This window comes from Fringilla coelebs (genome assembly GCF_963513975.1).
Source record: "Fringilla coelebs genome assembly, chromosome: 2".
NCBI lineage: Eukaryota > Metazoa > Chordata > Aves > Passeriformes > Fringillidae > Fringilla > Fringilla coelebs.
In genome coordinates, this window is record NC_140029.1 from 69924621 (window position 1) to 69944663 (window position 20043).

The 20043-nt window shown below is 44.6% G+C and overlaps 1 protein-coding gene across 1 annotated transcript; it reads left to right on the plus strand.

Annotated features, from left to right (window-relative positions):
- Positions 1-574: 574 nt before the first annotated feature.
- SLC7A1 (solute carrier family 7 member 1) lies at positions 575-19964 on the plus strand (the record flags this gene model as incomplete). Its single annotated transcript, XM_084226885.1, has 11 exons — positions 575-944; positions 5743-5901; positions 8104-8278; positions 10122-10246; positions 11841-12063; positions 12832-12971; positions 14649-14751; positions 16091-16302; positions 16638-16786; positions 18955-19063; positions 19665-19964. The coding sequence occupies 11 exons, from the start codon at positions 575-577 to the stop codon at positions 19772-19774; spliced, it is 1875 nt and encodes a 624-aa protein (XP_084083011.1). The 3' UTR covers positions 19775-19964.
- Positions 19965-20043: the final 79 nt, after the last annotated feature.

Here is a 20043-nt window from a genome sequence, read left to right on the forward strand (position 1 = left end):
CTTACAGATGAGGTTGTCCTGGAGTAGCTGTTCCCTCAGGCTATCAGGTTGAGAGGTGTTATGTACATCCCTGCAATGTCCTCAGGTTTAAATTCATCCTAGTAGTACAGGGTTTGTGCACTCCACAAGCTCTCTGCAATGTGAACCAGAGTGTGGTAGATGGGGAAACTGGGACATTAATTTTTAAAGTACTGTCTTGCCCAGAACAGGAAAACCTGTCTGAAAGACAAAATTTGCATTTTTAGTTTGCCTGCTTGTGTGTGAACTGAGTGACTGTGGAGCAGGGTGGGAGCTGGAGTGGAGTATTGCCTCTCTCCTGGGATTGCACAAGGTTTGCAGCATGGCTGAGAGTTGGAAGCAGAACTTTGGTGTTGTTTATTTAATTCCCCATGGTAGGTCTAGATAAAATGCCAAAGGAGACATTTCACCCTGTAAAAAGGTGGAAAATGGGAAGTTTCATTTGCTGAAATGTAACAGGGCTGTAGCACTGTACCTGTGTAGTGATGCTGATGTAGGAGGGTATTCTGGTCTGGATAATGATGGCAGCATCTTTCTTGCAGGCCCAGACAGGAAGATGGAGTGTCAAAAAATCACCAATTTTGGAAACCAGCTTCTTCGTCGGAAAAATGTGGACTGCTCTCGAGAAGACAGTCGCCTCTCGCGATGCCTTAACACGTTTGACTTGGTGGCTCTGGGTGTAGGCAGCACTTTGGGGGCGGGTGTCTATGTACTGGCTGGAGCTGTGGCACGGGAAAACGCAGGACCTGCCATCGTTATCTCCTTCTTGATTGCCGCCTTGGCTTCCGTGCTGGCCGGACTCTGCTACGGAGAATTCGGTGCTCGAGTTCCTAAGACGGGATCAGCTTATCTCTACAGCTACGTGACTGTGGGTGAGCTGTGGGCCTTCATCACAGGCTGGAATCTAATCCTCTCCTATGTTATTGGTAAGTGTGGTGGGCGTGCTGCAAGAGCCTAGCTTTAGGTGGCAGCCTGGTCTGTAGAGTCACCCTTGTTTCTGGTCACGCCTATGTTACTGTTACAAAATAGATGCTTCACTCTTATGCTTACCCAGGATTTCAGGACTTATCAGTGGGATGTGTATTTGATGGCTCCTGTGCTGCTGGCTGAGGGCTTATTGCTGCTGGGAATTCCTCTGAATCTTCACCTCATCCCTCTGGCATCCCCTGGCTTCTGCACACTTGCTGGGGTGCTAAAGGGTGTCCTCTCTGCTGAGAAAGGAGCTGCTCCCAGAAAGATGCTTTTATACAGAGTGTCTGTACTCACAGTTGATCAAGGATTAATTCTGGTCCCTTTGGGATCTATTTAAAGTATCTGGAGATAAGAGTTTTGTCTTGTGAATTGCTGCAGAATTAATCTTGAGATGATCTGCAGGTTCAGAGTCTCTGGAAAATACAAACCAAATCCCTCCTAAGCCCTTGACTCCCACTAGGAGAGGCCCTGGCTCAAGCTCAGAGCATGCGCTGTGCAACTGAGCTGACACATTAAAACTAAGCCACACTTTGCTAATTAAGGATTTGTGTCTCTTCAAGCACATTCTGGGCAGGCTGCTTATTATCACTCCTCTAAGGCTGCAGCAGACTTGCCAGTTGAGACTGAAAGCTTGCTAGTAAAACTGAAAACCAACTGTTCGCTAAATTACTGAAGGGAGTTGTTTTTTTTTTAAATGCATTTTATGGGATTTGTAAGCATTACCTCGGAATTTAGTTTCCATGGTGCTTGGAGGGTAAGATCATATCAAGAACAACATAGTGGCGTAGCAGCTGCCTGTCTGAGATCATGCTGGCTTTCCTCTGTGTTACCTGAAATATTTTTCTCCTCTTCCCCTCCTTCTTAAAAAAAAAAAAAAAAAAAAAAAGAGAAGATGAAAAGCCAGAGTCAATTAAACTCCTCTCCTTAAGAAATCTGAGTCCTGTAGCTATTTTGTGAATTACATTCACTGCAAGGAGTAGATAAAAATAATTTTTAAAAAAGTAAGTGTTTAATTTCTTCCACACTTCTATGATGGACTCTGCTTAGGCTACACGTAGAAAAATTGAACAGACTTTTTGGTAATTTTTCTTCTGTTCCAGAAAGGTAATGATAAATCGTCTCCTTCATGCCTTTCATCTAGTTGGTTTTGGGGCCATTCCTACCATGATACTGGACGACCAAAATGACCAAAATGAGTGACATAGCCGTGGTTGCTGTCCCAAAACCTGATTCTGCAAATGCACAATGAAAAGTTTTGCCTACTGAATGTTCTACTCCGAGGATCTGGGCTCAGAGTGGTATTTCCGAGATTTTTTTTTTTTTTTCCTCTCATAATGGATTTTGAACAACTGTCTCAATTCTTATTTCAGAGTTGACTGCTCAGTGTATTGTCACAAGGCAGGAAATTCAGTTAAAAATAAGTAGATACTATCCATGAATGTGTTCAAATACAACTTCCTTACTTTTATTTCAGTCCTGTGTCAAGAATGTGTATTTGCAAACTCTCTTTCTCATAATTTGTGAGAAAGGGTGGCTAAGGTGGAAAAACACTGGGGGAGGATATGAGATGTAAGAGGTCTCTTTATCTTAACCAGCTTTTCTCTCAGAGTTAATTGCCCCTCTTGAGAGTAAGGACAACTCCCAGCAGCTTGTGGGGCATGGAGGAGAAAGATATGTTGGCTGTCGCTGTAAGGCCCCAATCAACTCGCCCAATGAGACTTTTGAAAGTGTTTATAATGGTTCCTGTGACTGACACACAGGAGAAATACCAACCAGATAGTCTCAAGAGGTCAAAACAACACAAAAGTTTACTGGCAAACTTTGAAAAATTAGGAGACTTTGGCTAAAGACTCTGTACAACATCTGATCAAAATAAAAACACTTCTCACAGCATTAATTTAGTCCATCCAGCTTAGCAAATTTTACCTGTTAGTTACTCAAAATCTTCCAAGAAGAGGGAATTAGAAGGAGTGAAAGACAGGGAAGATACAGAAAAGCACACATAGCTACCAATGCCTGGGTTCCAGCAGTGTTCAGATACAAGCTCCAAGAGGCAGATACAAGCTCCAAGATGTGCTGCACTCATGCTCAGCCATAAAAATCCCTGGGCTTTTGTGGGCCCTCCCCCCAGGTGGGACTTCTGATGATTTGGCCACTCAGGAGCTGGGTTAGGCAGAGTGGAGCCCTGCCCCTGGTGTGCCAATGCAGTGCTGGAATAGAGGCTGGGGGGTGTGGGGACAGAGCACTGCCTCACCAGGGCAAAGCTTTGCCTGCTCACTCACATACACACACAGGCATCCCTAAATGTCTCAGGACATCAGTCCTTCCAGTCTCTGACAGGCACATGCTGAGAGGGGCAGAAAGCTTTTTTTTTTTTTCTGAATCTTGCTGAGAAAATGCCAAGCAGTGCATCAAAAATGTGCATCTCTAAAAGGCTCGGCCAGCTTGTTGTTTTCATGCTGAGGTTCTTAGACATCGGCTCAGGAAGTATTGTGAGGGTGGTAAAAGAAATCCTGGAGTCCCAAGAATGAGTGGCCAGTAATTTTTAATTAGTTGAAGTGATTTTAGTTGGGGAAAGGCTTGTGTGGAGTCTTGGAGGTGGGTGATGAGAAATAAATGGGCGTGCAACTTATCAGTTATGGTCTAGAGAGAAGGAGAAAGGTGTCCAGGACCAGGATCTGATGTGAACTTTCTTCTGGGATGATGTGGGTTTGGGGAACTGTGCCAGATTGTGGGATGGGTTTCAGGAACTAGAAACTGGTGGGAGCTGGTAGTATGATGGGTAACAGCATCTCTGTTCAGTAGATGCTGCTGGGGTTTCCTGGCACTTGGTGACCTCCTTGCCCATGCCTGTTCCTGCAGCGAGCGCAGCACCTGAGCTGTGCAGTTCTTCTGGGAGCTGTGTGCTGTAGGCAGGAGCCAGATCTGCTCTGGTGAGGCTATGCTGACCCAGAACTAGGGTAACCATAGTTTTACTCACCATAGGTTAAATCCTCCTGGGTACAAGCTGAATGTCTTTGCACTGTGCTCTCTAATAACAGCAAGGTATTATCCAGGTGTCTGTGTTGTTGAAAGAATGTCAAGATTCCCCCTGCTCCCTCAAGCCTGTTCGTTACAGAGAGTTCCAGACAAATGGCTGATAGTTATGTGGAACTGGCATCGAATAGTTATGTGGAACTGGCATCGAAGCAGCTGGCATCCAATATAACACATGCAGGAGCTGGGTGTTCCCGTCCTAGAACGTAAAATATTAGAACTAGGACAAAAAATAGCACTAAAATAGTCTTTTTCCTCAAATTGTGCCAAAGCTAACCTGAAAAATTGTAATGTGGTGTATGATAACTTTTGCAATTTCTCAAGATTAAATTGATGGTAGCGATGTCCAAACTCTTAGAAGGTGTTCACATTGTGCACTTTTCTGTCTTGGTGAACAGAAGAGTTTCCCAACAGGTCTGTTCTGCAGCTTAATTTTTATGCAGTTGCAAAGCTGGATTGGGCAGATGAGTGTTCCCAGCTGTGCTGCAGGTGCTGCCCACCGCTGCTGCAGAGGATTTGGCTGTGGGTGAGCACAGACATTGTTTGACAGGATTGCAGGTGCCGGAGTTGGGACCTGAACACCCACTCACAGGTGAGTGTGGCAGGACAGACTGTTCTGGGTGGAACGGGGCCCCTGATGGCATCCTCTGAGGAGCTGCTCCGCAAGCCAAAACCAAGCCAAGCTCTTTTTTTAACTAGGTAATTATGTACAGTAATAATTATAATATGCAATTAGGTGCTGTTTTATACAGTGTATGTACTGTACGAGACATTGGGAGTGTAACAGTAGCCACATTAACACGGGAGAGGGCTAAGTTGGCTTTTACCCAAGCCAACGTATTTCACAAGATGCTGTCACTGTCTGGTGGTAGCTCTTTGTTGTTACTATTTCAGTTCTCTAAAATTACTTTTATGGTCCTGACACTGTCCCCAGCTTGCTCATCCTGAGACCCCAGGTTCAGTCCTCACCGCAGCAAGCTGCACTTAGTTGGATGCACTCAAACAGAAACAAAAAGCGGCCCCAGAGGGCAAAGCCTGAGCACTTGCTGCAGGCAGGAGCTGTTTCACTTCCTGTGGTCATCCCCAGCACTCTGCAACAGGCTGACTTAGGCTCAGATAACATGTAATTTGTATCTGAGTCTGTTTCCTGCTTGGATGCTCTAGCACTGGGGGTCAGAGCAGACCTGGGTGTTGCCAGAGCTCAGAGCTGGCCACTGGTGTGGTCCAGGCTCTGGTGCTCCAGCACTGCACTGCTGGAGGGCAGCTGGATTCTGTAAGGGCTCTCTGCCTGGGCTGCAGCCACCTAACCGGGGCTGCCAGGGACTTCTGCCAGCATTACCTTTGGACCTCTCTGGTAACACAAATGACCAGGTTTGGGGGAAGGACAAGCCCTTGGTGGTGTAAGGAAAAGGTCAGTCAGGGCAGTATCTAAGGCAAAGTTGAGGTTTGCAAAGAAGCCAGACTAAAAAGATTTTTCTCATCTTTTCAGCTCAGCATGAGTCTGAGGCCCACCACCTGTGTGTGTTACTATCAGAGCAGATGCCAAGCATGAACACAGGCTGTGGGCTGGGTATGGATATGAAAGGCCGCTCCCAGCACCTGGGAGCGCGTGTAAGGTTGCTTTGAGGCCCTCTGTACTGAAAAACCTTACAAGGCTCCCCCTGGTTTGGAATGTGTGCCAGCCACAAAGGGTGATCTTTGTCCTTTCTCTGGCAGGAACCTCGAGTGTGGCCAGAGCCTGGAGCGCGACGTTTGATGAAATCATAGGGCAGCACATTGAAACATTTTGTAAAAAATACATGACAATGGATGCTCCCGGAGTGCTAGCAAAATACCCAGACATCTTTGCTGTGGTGATAATCATCATCCTAACAGGTGAGGCACTGGAGGGGTTCATGGGTCTTGCACCTCCTTCTTCTGTAATCTCATTGTTTGCTTTTGGAATGAGCATTGAAGTCCTGATTTATTTTGAACAACATATTAAAGACTTTCTTTGCTACAAGTGTTGGATTGACCTATATAGCTGCTGAGAAGTTAGCTCAGGGTGTAGCCTGCTTACAGGATTTTGAATTAGAGGGGAGCATTCTTGATATTTTTTGAGCCACTTTTAAAGCTTTCAATCAAAATTTTTTATAAGGAGGAAAAGAAAAGATGACTTGTTATCCTCAGTCAGGTATAGGAGTTTAATCCTTCCCTCCACAAATCCTATTACATAAGAATTTCATGTAGTTAGTCTATCAGCCTTATTCCCCCTTTCATAATCTGTCAATTTTTTATGCCTTGAGCCAGAAAAGTGAGGGCAAAAAAGAAAGAGGACTTGGTTACAGTTTCATGTACTACTGTTTTAGTTTTGGTTTTTTTTTTAAATATGTAGGGGCTTCAATTTGCAGAAGTGAATACAGGACTCCAGAGAAATAAATGTGTCACAGACAGTCCATACCTCTTTTTTTTTTTTCTAAAACTGTGCCAAGCCTTTGTTCATAAATTGGAAAAGTTTTGGCAGCTTGCAAGGTCAAAATTCTTCTCAATGTTTACCTCTACTCCAACTGGGTCTTGCAAAGCATTACCAAGTTTAGGCAAATTTTGAAAATTACTCTTCTGTGCTTCTCTGTGGTTTCCAGCAGGCAGAAGCTGCCGTGTCCCACTAGCAAGGTTACCCTGACATTTCATACTCTCATTGGAATGGCCTTCTCAGTGTGAGCTGTGCTCATGGGGACAGGTCTCATAAGCAAGGGATGCTTTGGCATTTGGATTTGCATTCAGATCTAGGACTGCATCGGGGCTGCTGAAGCCAACAGCAGCCCTGTGTTTTCAGGATTACATCTGAGTGGGAGAGATTTTCCCCCTTTATTCATTTGTATGTAATATGAATTGCTCTCATTTCAAATCAGAATCTGATCTTTCACTTCAAATACAATTTACAAAATTTAGAACTCCTTACTTTAGCGCTGCTGATGTGTAAAATTACAAAGGTTACTTTATAATAAGGTGGCTTTATGCTCCTGCATGAGGCAAATTCCATGGATTTTAATAAAAAAGGCAAACCATTCTTTTCTAAAAAAAAGCTGCTGAAAGAGCAGCTTTAGTCTCAAATACCATCACCAGAAGTTTATTTCTCCTTGCCCTGTCTTAAGCTTCAGATTTCTAAAAAGTACCTTACAAGTTTTTGAGGGCTGGTATGCAGTCCTATCAAACACTCTTCTGAAATGGCTGTCTCAGCTTATTTCTCCTTTAAAAGAAGGAAAGCTGAGTACACAAGATGCTCCTCTCTCACTGAAGTCCCTTGGAGTAGCAGTAAAAGAACACTGTGTTGTGCTTCTCCCTTGGGAAGTTTTTTTACTTCTCCTTCAGCCTTAGATTTGAGTCAAAAGTTTCAGTTTTTAAAAATCAGACACCTGAAGAGGAAGTTAAAAGAGCTTGTCAACCTGAGAAGCCAAGCTATGCCTCAGTGAGATTTTGTTTCCCAAGGCCTGTAGCCATGCTCTTCTTCAGAGAGATGATCTTAAGACCAAGGTGAAATCCTTCTCTCACTGAACTTGCTGGCAAAGCTCTTGCTGATTAAGTAGGAGCAGGATTCCTAAGATGCCACCTTCTTCTTTGTCTTCAGCTCTAGAAGTAGCTATTAGAAGTAGAATCCTCCTGGATTTGATCCCTGCTCATATTTCCCTCAGTTTCTAAGGAAAGTTGAGTGTTGTTCATAACTTCTACATTTGGCCAAGACTTCTAAGACAATATTCCTTCATTGAAAACCACCTGTTGTGCTTTCTCTGGGTCTCTGTGTGGAGTTTGAGATGTGGGAGTAGTTTAAGTGTATTAGCAAAGCACTTTACTAGAGAAACATGGGTCCACATGGGCACGCTGGGTGGGAAGGTGTGTCACATTCTGCAGAAATAATGTCTGAGCTGAAGTACTCATCCTACTTCTGGGTGAGTGAATCCTGAGCTGCTTGGCTTTGTGAAGAAGCAAGGTGTGATAATTTGGGCAGAGCACAGCATGAACGCAGTTGAGCTATGGCTGCGAGTCCTCAGCACCTGCTGCTGATGGTGAAATCCCTGACCTATGCCATTTTTTCCCCAGGGCTTTTAGCTTTTGGTGTGAAAGAATCTGCCCTGGTGAACAAAGTGTTCACCTGCATCAACGTCCTTGTCCTTGGATTTGTCGTGATCTCCGGCTTTGTGAAAGGATCTGTTAAAAACTGGAACCTGACTGAGCAGGACATTTACAACACCAGCCATAGCATTTTCAAAGACAAGTAGGTTGGATGTTTTCTTTTCATCTCAGAAGCTGGTGCATTTTCAAAAGCAAGTTTAAAAGGGGGGTTGTGGACTGAGTTAGAAAACCAGAGAATGGGATGGCTCCCTCCTTTGCCACATACCTTGGAGGCAAAGCTGTCTTTGGTGCGTGTTTGCTGAAAGCAAGCTGTGCTGGTGGGCTGAAAGTGCTTGGAGTAGGCTTTGTCATCGTGGGCCCTGCTGCAGGACTGACAATTTCTAGCCTTATAATCAATACAGTACCCCAAGTTGAGAGAAAAAAACTCTTTAGACAGCATTCTACACACATCTACACCTGTATGAAGCCACGTCCAAGTATAGCTGTGTACTTTGAATACTTGGGCAGTATTCTTGGGGCATTGTTATACCTTATAAAAACCTTGTCCCAAATGCCTCAATAAAATGAAGGCAAGTTGCAGATTATTTCAATGCATTGCTGCAAGCATATCATAAATCCATTTTTAATGAATTTTGCTGCTTCACCAAAATTCTGTCATCCTACACAAGATCAAAATTAAGGAGCTTACAAGGCTTACCAGTAAGACAAAGCTATTAATTTTTGCTTGAGACTGTATCACACAGAAGGCCCTTTAAATATCTCCACATATATCAGCTCAGTCCTGGCTTGCTACCTAAACCCTTTATGAGGGCCTGCAAGGAAGCACAGTTGGGCAAAATCTGGTGAGATTCATAAATGTTGTGTGGGTCAAATTTATCTTGTGTAAAAACTGCTTCTTTAGCCTCTTTTCAAAATTCAACCTGCTGCAAACAAAGTGCTTCTATAGGACAGGTCCCTTCTTCTTCCCTCCTGCTATTCCCATGCAAGGAGCAATTACTGCAAGAGTTTCAAAGTATCAGTGCAGCTCTTTGACCTGTATGACTTACTATTTTTGTAAAAACTGTCTGGGGTTTGTTTTATCATTATTTCCAGAGTGATCCACATTTGGGTTGTGCTATTTCTGTTGGCCAGATTTCATCTAAGTCTCAGCAGAGCTTTTATGAGAGAGTTCAGATACTTATAACTGAGAAGACTTGCAGATTTGGGATTTAGTTTAGTTTAACTACCTTAATTCATCTTTACAAAGACTTTTCACTGAAAAAGTGACCTAAGTCACTTGAACTGAAGGGTATGCTTGTTATGTCACCCAGCACAAGGCACATGGATATGGGGTTGCAATCCAGAGTGCACTGGGATCAGCCTGTGTTTGTCTGTTGACTTAAACGAACTTTGGTAAAGGCTCATCAGGGGTCCATCAGGGATCCAGGCTCCACTTCTCTCTCATGGTTATAGGCATGGTTTGGGTATGAGCTGGGCACATGGAATTTGAAAGATGAGAATTGAAGATGGGGTGGATTTTAAACAGTCATGGCACCCTGCATTCCTTTCTTATGTTTACTCACCTACCCTTTATCTGAGTCCATCTAAAGTAAAAAGTGAATGGTTCACGTGTTTCTCAGTCTTCAGCTTTTCCAAAAACTTCTGTTCAAATGAATATATGTATCTACACACATGCAGTAATGTTAGGAGATTATTTTTAATAGTCATACTATTTTCTCCTTGTCTTAGCCAGGACATTTTTATTCACCCCACAGAACAGGTGGTGGGAGCAAACCATTTTTATTCCATGCCTTCCCCAGGCTGTTGCAGGCCAGTCCAAAGCTCAGCAGTGGGTAGGGCTTAGCATTTTGCCTGGTATGCTTGCATATGAAAGGGAGAGCCTGCTTCTTCAAACTTTGGCTTTGGATTTTGTTATGAGCTGTGTGAATAGCTTTGTGACTCCCAGCTAGGCAGGATCACTTCTAACCCAGTGCCATGCCTTTCAGTCAAACACAGGAAGAAAAGCTCTACGGTGTTGGAGGGTTTATGCCCTATGGATGGAAAGGAGTCCTCTCAGGGGCAGCCACGTGTTTTTATGCTTTTGTGGGATTTGACTGCATTGCTACTACAGGTAAGAGGGAACATGTCTTCATTCTGGTTATGAACCTGGCTGCCGGTAGATTGACTTTCAGTAATGTTGCAGAGCACAGATAATAGGGAATTCAGGACACCACATTTGTCATCCCTCTGAACCTCGGCTCAAAATAGGCTTTTGGCTCAGCTGCTCCTAATAGTGAAAGTGCTAAATTTGTTCAAGTCCCTGAGTGCCTTAGTGCTGACTTCTAGCTGCTGTGGCACACGGATAGACTGTATAACCACGAGCTTCCTCCCTTCTTTGCCTGCCGGGCCTATGCTTGTGGATGGTCAGTGATGACACAACCAGGTCAGACTCCACAGAAAACAGGTCCAGGTTTACCAGCTAGGCAAACAGGGAAGGCCCAGGTTCACATGTCTGGTATGAGTTTGAGCCTCTAGCTCTAGATATACTTTAATCAACAGGTTATTCTGGAACAGTGTTCTTCAGTGCCTTCAGCTGAAGAAGCTCTGATGGCTTGGAGTATTTTAAAGATCCAGAGAAAGAGGAAGTCTCTGGGGAGTAAACTGCACCCTAGAGCAGTGCTTCAGAATCAGGAGATTTTACCTGTAAAGGTTAAGAGGTCTCATTTTGAGAGAGAAGCCATCATCATGGTCATATTTTTTGTGGTTAAGATGAATCTTAATTCCCTGAAGAAAGGATTATCCTTAATTTCACATTTGGCAAGAACGGTTGGAGCAGAGGGAGAAGGGAATCATCACAGACAGATAAAGCATTACTGTGTCTTCTTCCAAGCAAGGAGTTGGAGAACTGTTGGCTCCATTACTCCAGCCAGCGCTGGAGCCTCTCCTTGTGGGAGAAACATTAATCTGCTTTTGATTTGTAGGTGTTTGGATCTGTGTTTATCAGTTCATCCTGCTGAAATGATGTACCTCAGGAGCTCTTGCTTTCAGAGCAGTTTTGTAGGACTAGGAAAGCGCAAATCTGTTCTGTAATTGATCAGGGCCTCAATTTTGAGGAATTTTGGTTTTTTACACACATTTTTTCCTACTTGGTTGTTGAAAAATTTCCATAAAACTAGAGGAGGTCCCTCTGTTACGAGGTGTTTTCAAAGAGCCATATGACTTTCAGGCACTCTGGTCTTCTCCAGAAATGAGCCATATGACTTTCAGGCACTCTGGTCTTCTCCAGAAATGGTGCCATGATCCTGGTGTATTAGTTCTGGTGGACATGTTACTAAAATGGACATCCACAGATTTTCCCTACAACTGCACAATGATTTCTTGTTCAGTCATCTGTGATCATTGAATGCTTCTTGGGTCTGCACCATCAGTAGGATAGAAGCATGATCTGTTTTGGAGAAAGGACTATTTTTAACCCCGATTGTTTCTGTGGCTGAGTTTCTAAGGCTTCCATGAATGTGTGTCAGAAGAAGTGACAGGAGCAGCAGAAATGGGAGCAAACAGGCTGTTATATCCCAAGTGGATGGAGCAGGCCATCAACAGCATTATGGTCAAAGAGCACCTCTGCACCCATGAAACCTTTGAAAGCCCCAGCCAGCACACTTGCCCTAGGTTGGGATAAAGGTCTTGCTTGTCATTTAGTTGGTATGTAAATTTCTTTCTTCCAGGTGAGGAGGTAAAAAACCCTCAGAAGGCCATTCCTATTGGCATTGTGGCATCTCTTCTCATCTGCTTTGTGGCTTATTTTGGTGTGTCGGCTGCCCTGACGCTCATGATGCCTTACTACCAGCTGGATACCAATAGCCCTTTACCCAATGCCTTTAAACACGTGGGTTGGGATGGAGCCAATTATGCAGTGGCTGTCGGTTCCTTGTGTGCACTTTCTACAAGGTAAGACGCTGCTTTTCATTTTTGCATCTCTCAAGGTACATCTCTCATGTACCTCCATCTCCTTTAAGAAATAGAGCAGAGACCAGGGGTGAAATTCAGGGCTACTGACCTCAAAAGGACCCTGTGGTAGGTACCAGAGAAGCAGGTGACCAGTATCACTTCAGAAACTTCCATCTTAGCAGAAGACCCAGCAGGTGCATCTCAGGAATATAAATCTGGATTGAGTGACTAAGTCATGGAGGCAGCTATGCAATGCAAGCACGGTTTGGGTGCAAGACATCCTGGCCTACTGGGTGGAGAGCAGACTTGTGTCAGGTGGTGCAGGGTGCATCTTCAGGAGCACGTGGGGCTTACCATATCCAGGGCCATCTGTCTGCAGGTTACCTGCAGGACAGCCATCTGGATGGGAGGCAGGGCAGGCTGGAGGCAGAACTTGTCACCTCTTGAACTTGGAAGACCTATTTCAGGTCAACTTAGACATACTCAATTAGGTGAGCAACTCACAGAGGCTCATAGAAGTTAGTGCTCTTTCACTACCTGAAAGTCAGGCTGGCTTTATGCCCCATGGCTAAGTTTAGCTATCCAAAATCATAGAGCTGCACCTCAGTTGTAGCTATGGGTATTCAGAGGGAGCTCTTGAAGGAGAAGCTGAAGTGAATGAAAGCCACCTGTTCTATAGTTACACTGCCATAAACTTGCTTTCACTTGTGTGCCTGTGCTCAGCAGGAGGTGATGTAAGTAGATTATTTCTCCTTCCTGTGTCCATAGTCTCCTTGGCTCCATGTTTCCGATGCCTCGAATAATTTATGCTATGGCAGAAGATGGACTTCTCTTTAAATTTTTGGCTAAAGTCAATGAGAAGAGAAAAACTCCCTTAATTGCAACAGTGACCTCAGGAGCTACTGCAGGTAGGATCCAAAGACTTGCACAAATGTGTGGAAAGGAGACATAAGCTCATTTTCAGGGCAGATAAGTCTGCCTGACTCTAGCCCACTTACTAATTGGATATATTGCAGAATACAGCATCCCAGAGGGTGTCCTGGATTTCCAGGGCATGCCCTGGAGAGTCTGGGTGAGCATGAGTAGCTCGCTGTGTGCTTGTCCCCTTTCTCAGAGCTCATTGCTCACAATCCTGTCTCCTGCCAGGAACTACCTTTATCTGCTCAGCCAACCTTGAAAGTAATTAACGTCCTGCAAGGTAGCAGCCAGTGGTGCCCCAGCATCCTTGTGGCTGTTGGCCTGGCTTGGCTGAAGACACTGCACTGCCTGTGGGTAGCAGCTCTGCAGAAGATGCCAGAGCAGCCGGAGACAAGCAGATGGCCCCTGTGGCACTGGCATTTGTTAATCAGTTAGTCACAGCTGGCAGCCATCCTGTTCTCCCCTTCCTTCTCCTGGCCTGCCAGAAATATGGGAATTAAACCTCCTGGAGAGCATGGAAGAGCAGCTTACCCTGTTCTTGCAGCCACCCCCTTCCTCACGATGCCTGGCAAAGAGGAGAGCAGCCTTGCTGCTTCCTCTTTACCTTCTGCTGCAAATGTAGGATGAGCCGTGGGTACAAGAATGTGCCACCTTTGGTGGGGAGTTGTGCCAGACTGCTGCCCTGGGCTCTGAGCTCCTGTGAAACAGCTCAGCTCCTGCTGCTGGGACTTGCAGATCCTCCTCACAGCCTCCTTCTCCCACACCTTCCCTTTCTTCCTGGGTCCAGACCATGGTGGTGTAGGAATAAGAGCAATATCAAGTAAAAAAAAAAAAACAACTTTGTGGTCTCATCCAGGTGGTCCATAGTGCCTATGACCAAAACCCACACAAAGCATTTGCCAGCTGAGTTTGAAGGTTGGGCTGGTTATTGAGCTCCAGGTTGTACATTAAGGCTGAGCAAGGCAAGGCTTGGCTCTAAGGTCCCTACCCTCTCATATGGCTGTTGGTGCCCCCTGATGTCTGACTGTGTGTCTTTTATCCACTTATTTGCCTTCTGAAAGCCCTATACAAATTCCTGTACAACCAGGGTTGCCTGGTGAGGGTGTGTAAGCAGGGTAATCCCTAAGGAATGGCAGCCTTTTTCTGGAAATCCCCGTGATGACACCTGCTGCTTGACACTTCAAGATGCCCTCTTTGATGCTTGCTCCCACTGCATGCACAAGCCTGATTGCAACCCAGCTAAGCTGAGACACCAGGGCAAGATGGTGCTGCCCATCCTCTGTTTCCTCTAGCTACTTCCAGGAGATAATTGTGACTTTAGGAGTGCTGCAGCTGCAGCTGGGGGACTAGCAATGAGGTTGTGGTTTAAACCGCTGCTTTTTGTTGGTAGTTGGATGAACATAGCTGTGTGAGACAAACAGGCTGGAATTTACTGCAGTAAGCATTTCCTATTGTTTCAGCTACTGAGGCTGGGACAGCCTGTGGAGTCTTAAGGTATTCATGCACCAAGGCCTACCTCTCCTTCTCTTGGGACATCTTAAGCAGCTCCCCTACCAAGTCCTGAGCAAGAGTCACATGTGTGCTGCGTCATTTTAACACTGCTGATATGTGCATGTTCTGCCATGTTGCTGATTTTTATTCTCTCTTACCTTCCTCTCCTCCTACAGCTGTTATGGCCTTTCTCTTTGATTTGAAAGATCTTGTGGACCTCATGTCCATCGGGACCCTCCTGGCTTACTCCTTGGTAGCAGCCTGTGTGTTGGTACTGAGGTAAGAATGTTGAAGCTTTGTCTCTTCTGGCACATAGAGAGGATTCAACACAGCAGCCAGATGCCCTCAGAGTTTCTGTGGGCACATCTCCAGCTACAGGCATGTGAACCTTACAGACAACAGCACTCGATTAATGAAAAAAATGTCTGAAGATCATGTTACTGAAAAATACCTTTGTGTGTTGAATGAATTACTCAGAATCAGATGGAGGCTTTCACAGCGATTGCACTGAACTAAGAACAGTCTTGCAGCTGGTGAAGGGCCAGTGCTGTTCTGTGGTACCATTGCTTTGTGTTTGTGCTCTGCTCCCTGCCCCTTGAAAATTCTTGCTGATTTACCTTATCCATCTTAAGTTTCCTGATTTTCCAGCCTACTCTTTTCCTCAGAGCTAGAAATGGCTTTTTAATTTGTTTTTGCAAGCTGCTGTACCTATTGCATGACATTCCCCCATCATGGGTTGACAGAGGTGACAGCCTGTTTTGTAGTGACTTTGGCAGCAGATTTGTCTGCCTCTTGACTGCTTAATGGTGTAGCAGCTGAATTGTTTCCAAAGCTGTAAGATCCTGCCACTAGTTGCTTGCTGTGGCTGGACCCAAGGATTTCACTGCATTTCACAAGTCTCAGTGTTTAACAAAGGCCTCTTTGTGAACACATCCCCACAGGAACAGTTTTAAGGTGACTTTCAAAGTGGCCCAGTCCTTTAGTCAGACTTGTGGCTGAGTAACTTGACAAAAATCTTCTGTAACGGAGAGCTGAGGCTGGAAGAGTTTTTTTTATTTATGGTTCCACATGGTTGTGTGTCACAGCCCTGTTGAATGTGCTGTCCGCAGCAACAGCCATTCTTGCTTCAGCTCTTCCTTCCTTATGTGGCAGCAGACGAGCTGGCAGGAGAGCCTGGGGTGGAGGGGTGTGGGGCACCAGGAATGCTGCAGCAGGGTGTGATAGCTGCAGAGCTGTTAGCTCAGCCACCTCTGTGCCAGAATGCAAGAGCTGAACTGCCACAGATGACACAATTCTGGTTATGACCGTTGGTCTGTCCCTCTGCTGTTTCCTTCTCCTGTCACCCAGTCATGTCTTGGTGACACGGATGACAGGGCTCATGAAAGGGAGCATTGTCTGCTTTAGAACACTTACGTTACAGACACGCTGTAGAGGATAAGAGCTGGCTGTACTTGCTTACATCAAGATGACATCATTCCTCAAATTTCCCCTTGAAGCAGAAGGGTATAGACGTGACGTGGGCCTATTCTGGTGCTGTAAAGGTCTGGCATGACTATCTGTGTGGTCACTCATTTAAAAGCCAAACTAACAGGCTCTTTGTGTCATTTCCTTTTCCTAGGTACCAGCCAGAGCAGCCTAATTTGGCATACCAGATGGCAAGGTCGACAGAGGAGACAGATAACAATGAGTCTGTGAGCACCAGTGAGTCACAGACTGGGTTTCTGCCAGAGGAAGAGGAGAAGTTTTCCCTCAAAGCTGTACTGTGTTCCACAGACTCAGATCCTTCCAAATTCTCAGGGTTGGTGGTGAACATCTCAACCTTCATCTTAGGTGAGTGCTGGGCAGTGTGTCTGGGGCATTGAGTCAGTTGGTAGGGCTTTGTACTCACCATGGTGGGAAAACTCATCTCTTTGATGTGATTTTGATGAGCTTTTGTAATGGCCAGAATTAACTGAAGATTAAATTTCTGACTTAAAAAGAAATCCACAGATGGAGTGTGTGGGGGTGTATAGTGGGAAAGGCATATCTGTTATGGTTAGGGTTTTTGTGAGTTGCTGTTTTGTTTGTGAGCTTTCAGATTCTGCTTTGCCTGCTTATGATTTGTTCTTGGGTTTTCCCTGTATCTAAAAAAAAAAAAACCAGTAACCTTTGGTATCTGTTCACAGGTTTCCTTATTGTGGGTATCTGTATCCTGACTTCCCTTGAGCCAAACATTCTGATAAGCACTATACAGATTATTGCCGCCATCCTTGTTGTCACTATCATCTTCATTATACGGAAACAGCCTGAAAGCAAAACCAAACTCTCCTTTAAGGTGAATGTCCTGGGACATGTAGCTAGAAAAGAGCTGTCTGGGAGGTGGTTGGAGGAGGAAGTGTGTGTGTTGTATCAGAAGGGGGACACTGGCCAAATGGATGTGCATAGAATATATGCATGAGGTCAGCTTTGCTATCCAGGAGAAGCTGGAAAGGCAGAAGCTGCTGCAGAGGTGTGGCTGGAAGGGAAAGGCAGGACCCTGCTTTTGAAAGCAGGTGGTTATAGCATAGGGAACAGACAGTCACTGGAGGAAAGGGGATGGTTGTGAAGGGCCACATCAGATAATGGATACAAAAGGAGAAAAAGAACACAAGAAGTAAACTTGTTTGTAAAGATCTAAGGCTCTAAGTGCACTTTCATGTCCTCCTTAGTCCTCACGGAGGCTAAGAGATGACCATTGTCTCTTAAACAGCCTTAAGTATGAGGAACTCTGTTGTTTTCCTGCCCTCTCCAAGCACCCCATCCTTTCTATATTAAACAAACAGTGGGATGGATTTTTTTCTCCCAGTGTAATCCCACAAAGTCATGCTTTATCATACTGATTTCAGGTAGCTCTGCAATTTATTAATTTTGAATCATAATTCCATCCTCTAAACTGCTTTCATTTTGATTGATCTTAAAATTTTTCAGTAAATTCACAGATTTTAGTAACTTAATACAACCTTTCCAAGGTTGTGTTTGCAGCTCATTTTAGGGTAATGGTCCCAAAGGTGGAAACAGAAATTCCAGGAGCAAAAAAGTTATGAACTCTCATCTAGACCGTATTTTCTGAACATGCTTCTGAGGAGGTCTGCTCACCTTTCACTCAGGATATTTCACCTCATTTTTTTCCCCTCAGCCACTACCCTGTCCAAGAAAAAAAGAAAATTATACCTGTCACAGCTAAATCTGTAATCATAAAATCATTTTGGTTGGAAAAGACCTTTAAGATCATCAAGTCCAACCATTAGCCCAGGACTGCCAAATCCACCTCTAAACCATGTCCCTCAGTGCCACATCTACATGTCTTTTAGCACCTCCAGGTATGATGATTGCACCACTTCCCTGGGTAGGCTGTTGCAAGGCTTGGCGATCTTGTTTCTTACCTGCTTGCTGTTCTGTGGGCATTTACAACCTGATGGTGATTTTTTTTTTCCAAAATCACTGGAAATCCAAGACTGACCTGCTTGTTTCCCAGTTGTTTTATTGTATTTTTTAACAGGTAATTTTTCTCCCTTCTCCAAATCTTCAGAGACTCCACCAGTCTACCAAGAGTTGGTGATTTAGTAGTTCAGAGATCACTTCTGCAGTCTCTGGGTACATAACTCACCCACCTAGGAAAATTTTATTTGTCTTTATTTGTCTCTACTGACTTACAAAGCCAACTTTAGAAAAGTATTCTTCTCTTTTCCAATTTGTGTGCCTATCCCCTCTCTCTAATGATGTGAGCAGCTACTTTACATACATTTTTTTTGGCAAAGCTTAAATTAAGAAAGGCCCACATTTATGCCTGTTTGTTTTTGTAGATCTCCTTTTTCCCTTAGGAGTGAAGTTCGCTTTCCACTTAATTCCACCATATTCAGAAACTTTTCTAGTATTATGATTTCCCTTGTTTGATTTTATATTTGCTGTGCTATTTTCTGTATTCTTATTTTTTGATTTTGGCTTTGCTGTCTCATTCTTCCTTGATTCTCAGACCACTAAGGTATTCTTGGTACCACTGTAGTCATCTCTTGCAGTATTTGCTGGTTTTCCTTCTTTGGGATAATTTTCTCTCGGTTGCATCATTGCCTTGGTATGTGATGCATGAAGTTCCTCAGGTCCCTTACATTCATTCCCCTTACCTTCATTCCCCTTACCTTCATCTCTTGGTCTTCAATAGGTGCTTGTCATAATACAGTCCTTGGTTTTTACTATTCTCTCCTTTGCCCCACAAATATTTAGTATTGCCACTAAAATTGCCTCCTTCTAGACCACAAAACAAGCTTTTAAAACAGGTGAACAGCATCGTTCACATGCCCCTCCTGTGTTGGACTGATGTCCTTTTGGGTTTAACCTTGCCTTTCCTCACATCTGGTAGCTGAAGAGCTGGTAACAGCCATCACTTCCCATTTACAAGGGATGTGATGTTCCTTCCTGCTCATTAACCATGCTCGTAGATGTAACATATCCCTTGTTCTTTCTCAGGTACCTTTTTTGCCCTTTCTTCCTGTTGGGAGTATTTTTGTGAATGTTTACCTCATGATGCAGCTAGACGCAGGCACGTGGATTCGGTTTGCAATCTGGATGCTCCTAGGTGAGTTTAAGTGAAAAATGCTATGTTCAAAGTTATTAGATTCTGTTCACCATAAATTTATTATCGAATTCCAGGGAGGGATTCTACACTCTGGGCATCCTTTGACAAACCTGGTGACTTGACTGAAGCCCTTTAGTCAGTGTGTAACAAGCTTTGTTTCAATTCCACTGGTCTTGAAGCCTTTGTGTGGACAAAACAACAACCCGTGAACCATCTTATGGGTCTTGTTGCCAACAGAAACCATAGACCATTCCTTGTTGTTCCTTGTTGGCCTTGCACTGCTGTCCAGGTGGTGGAGCTTGTGCTTCTGAAGCTGAACTAGCTGAGCTGCATCACAAGATGCTTCCAGCAGCCATATATATAAGGCTGAATTTTCTGAAATGCTCAAATCAGGATCCCATTTGGGGTTGGGATAGATTGACTTTTAAAAGACTGGTGCCTGTCTTAATGGCTTTTTTTCCCTAAAGAAGATAGTGGCTGTCTGCTAGAAGCTAACCATGAGGATGGCTGGACTTAGACTGGTGTAACTTCTGTCAGTGGCTGTGAGTAGAGGTTTGTTTCTTTCCAGAGCTAACAGTGCCCTCTCCCTTGGCTTCCACAGGCTTTATCATCTACTTTACCTATGGAATATGGCACAGTGTGGAAGCCAGCTACGCGGCCTCAGCAGAAGCGGAGAGAAGCACAGACACTGGCTCAGACAGCTGTAAATGACTCTGGCTTACGGGGGACTGAAAGAATGGCTGCAGTGAAAGGACCTTTGTGGTGGGGATCCTGAACCAGATTACACCTGTAATCAGTTATGCAGAAATAAGGAAGCAGAACGCAGGCCTCCCCAACTTGGTTACTGCAGCTTTGCAGTTTGTTTAGCAGCACAGTTGAAAGGGACCACAAGATGAAAAGACGCAACTCTGGCATATTCCCAGTAGCACTGGCAGCTCATCTGGGCGCTTCCGTCTCTCCCTCTCCGGTTTTGGTTTTTT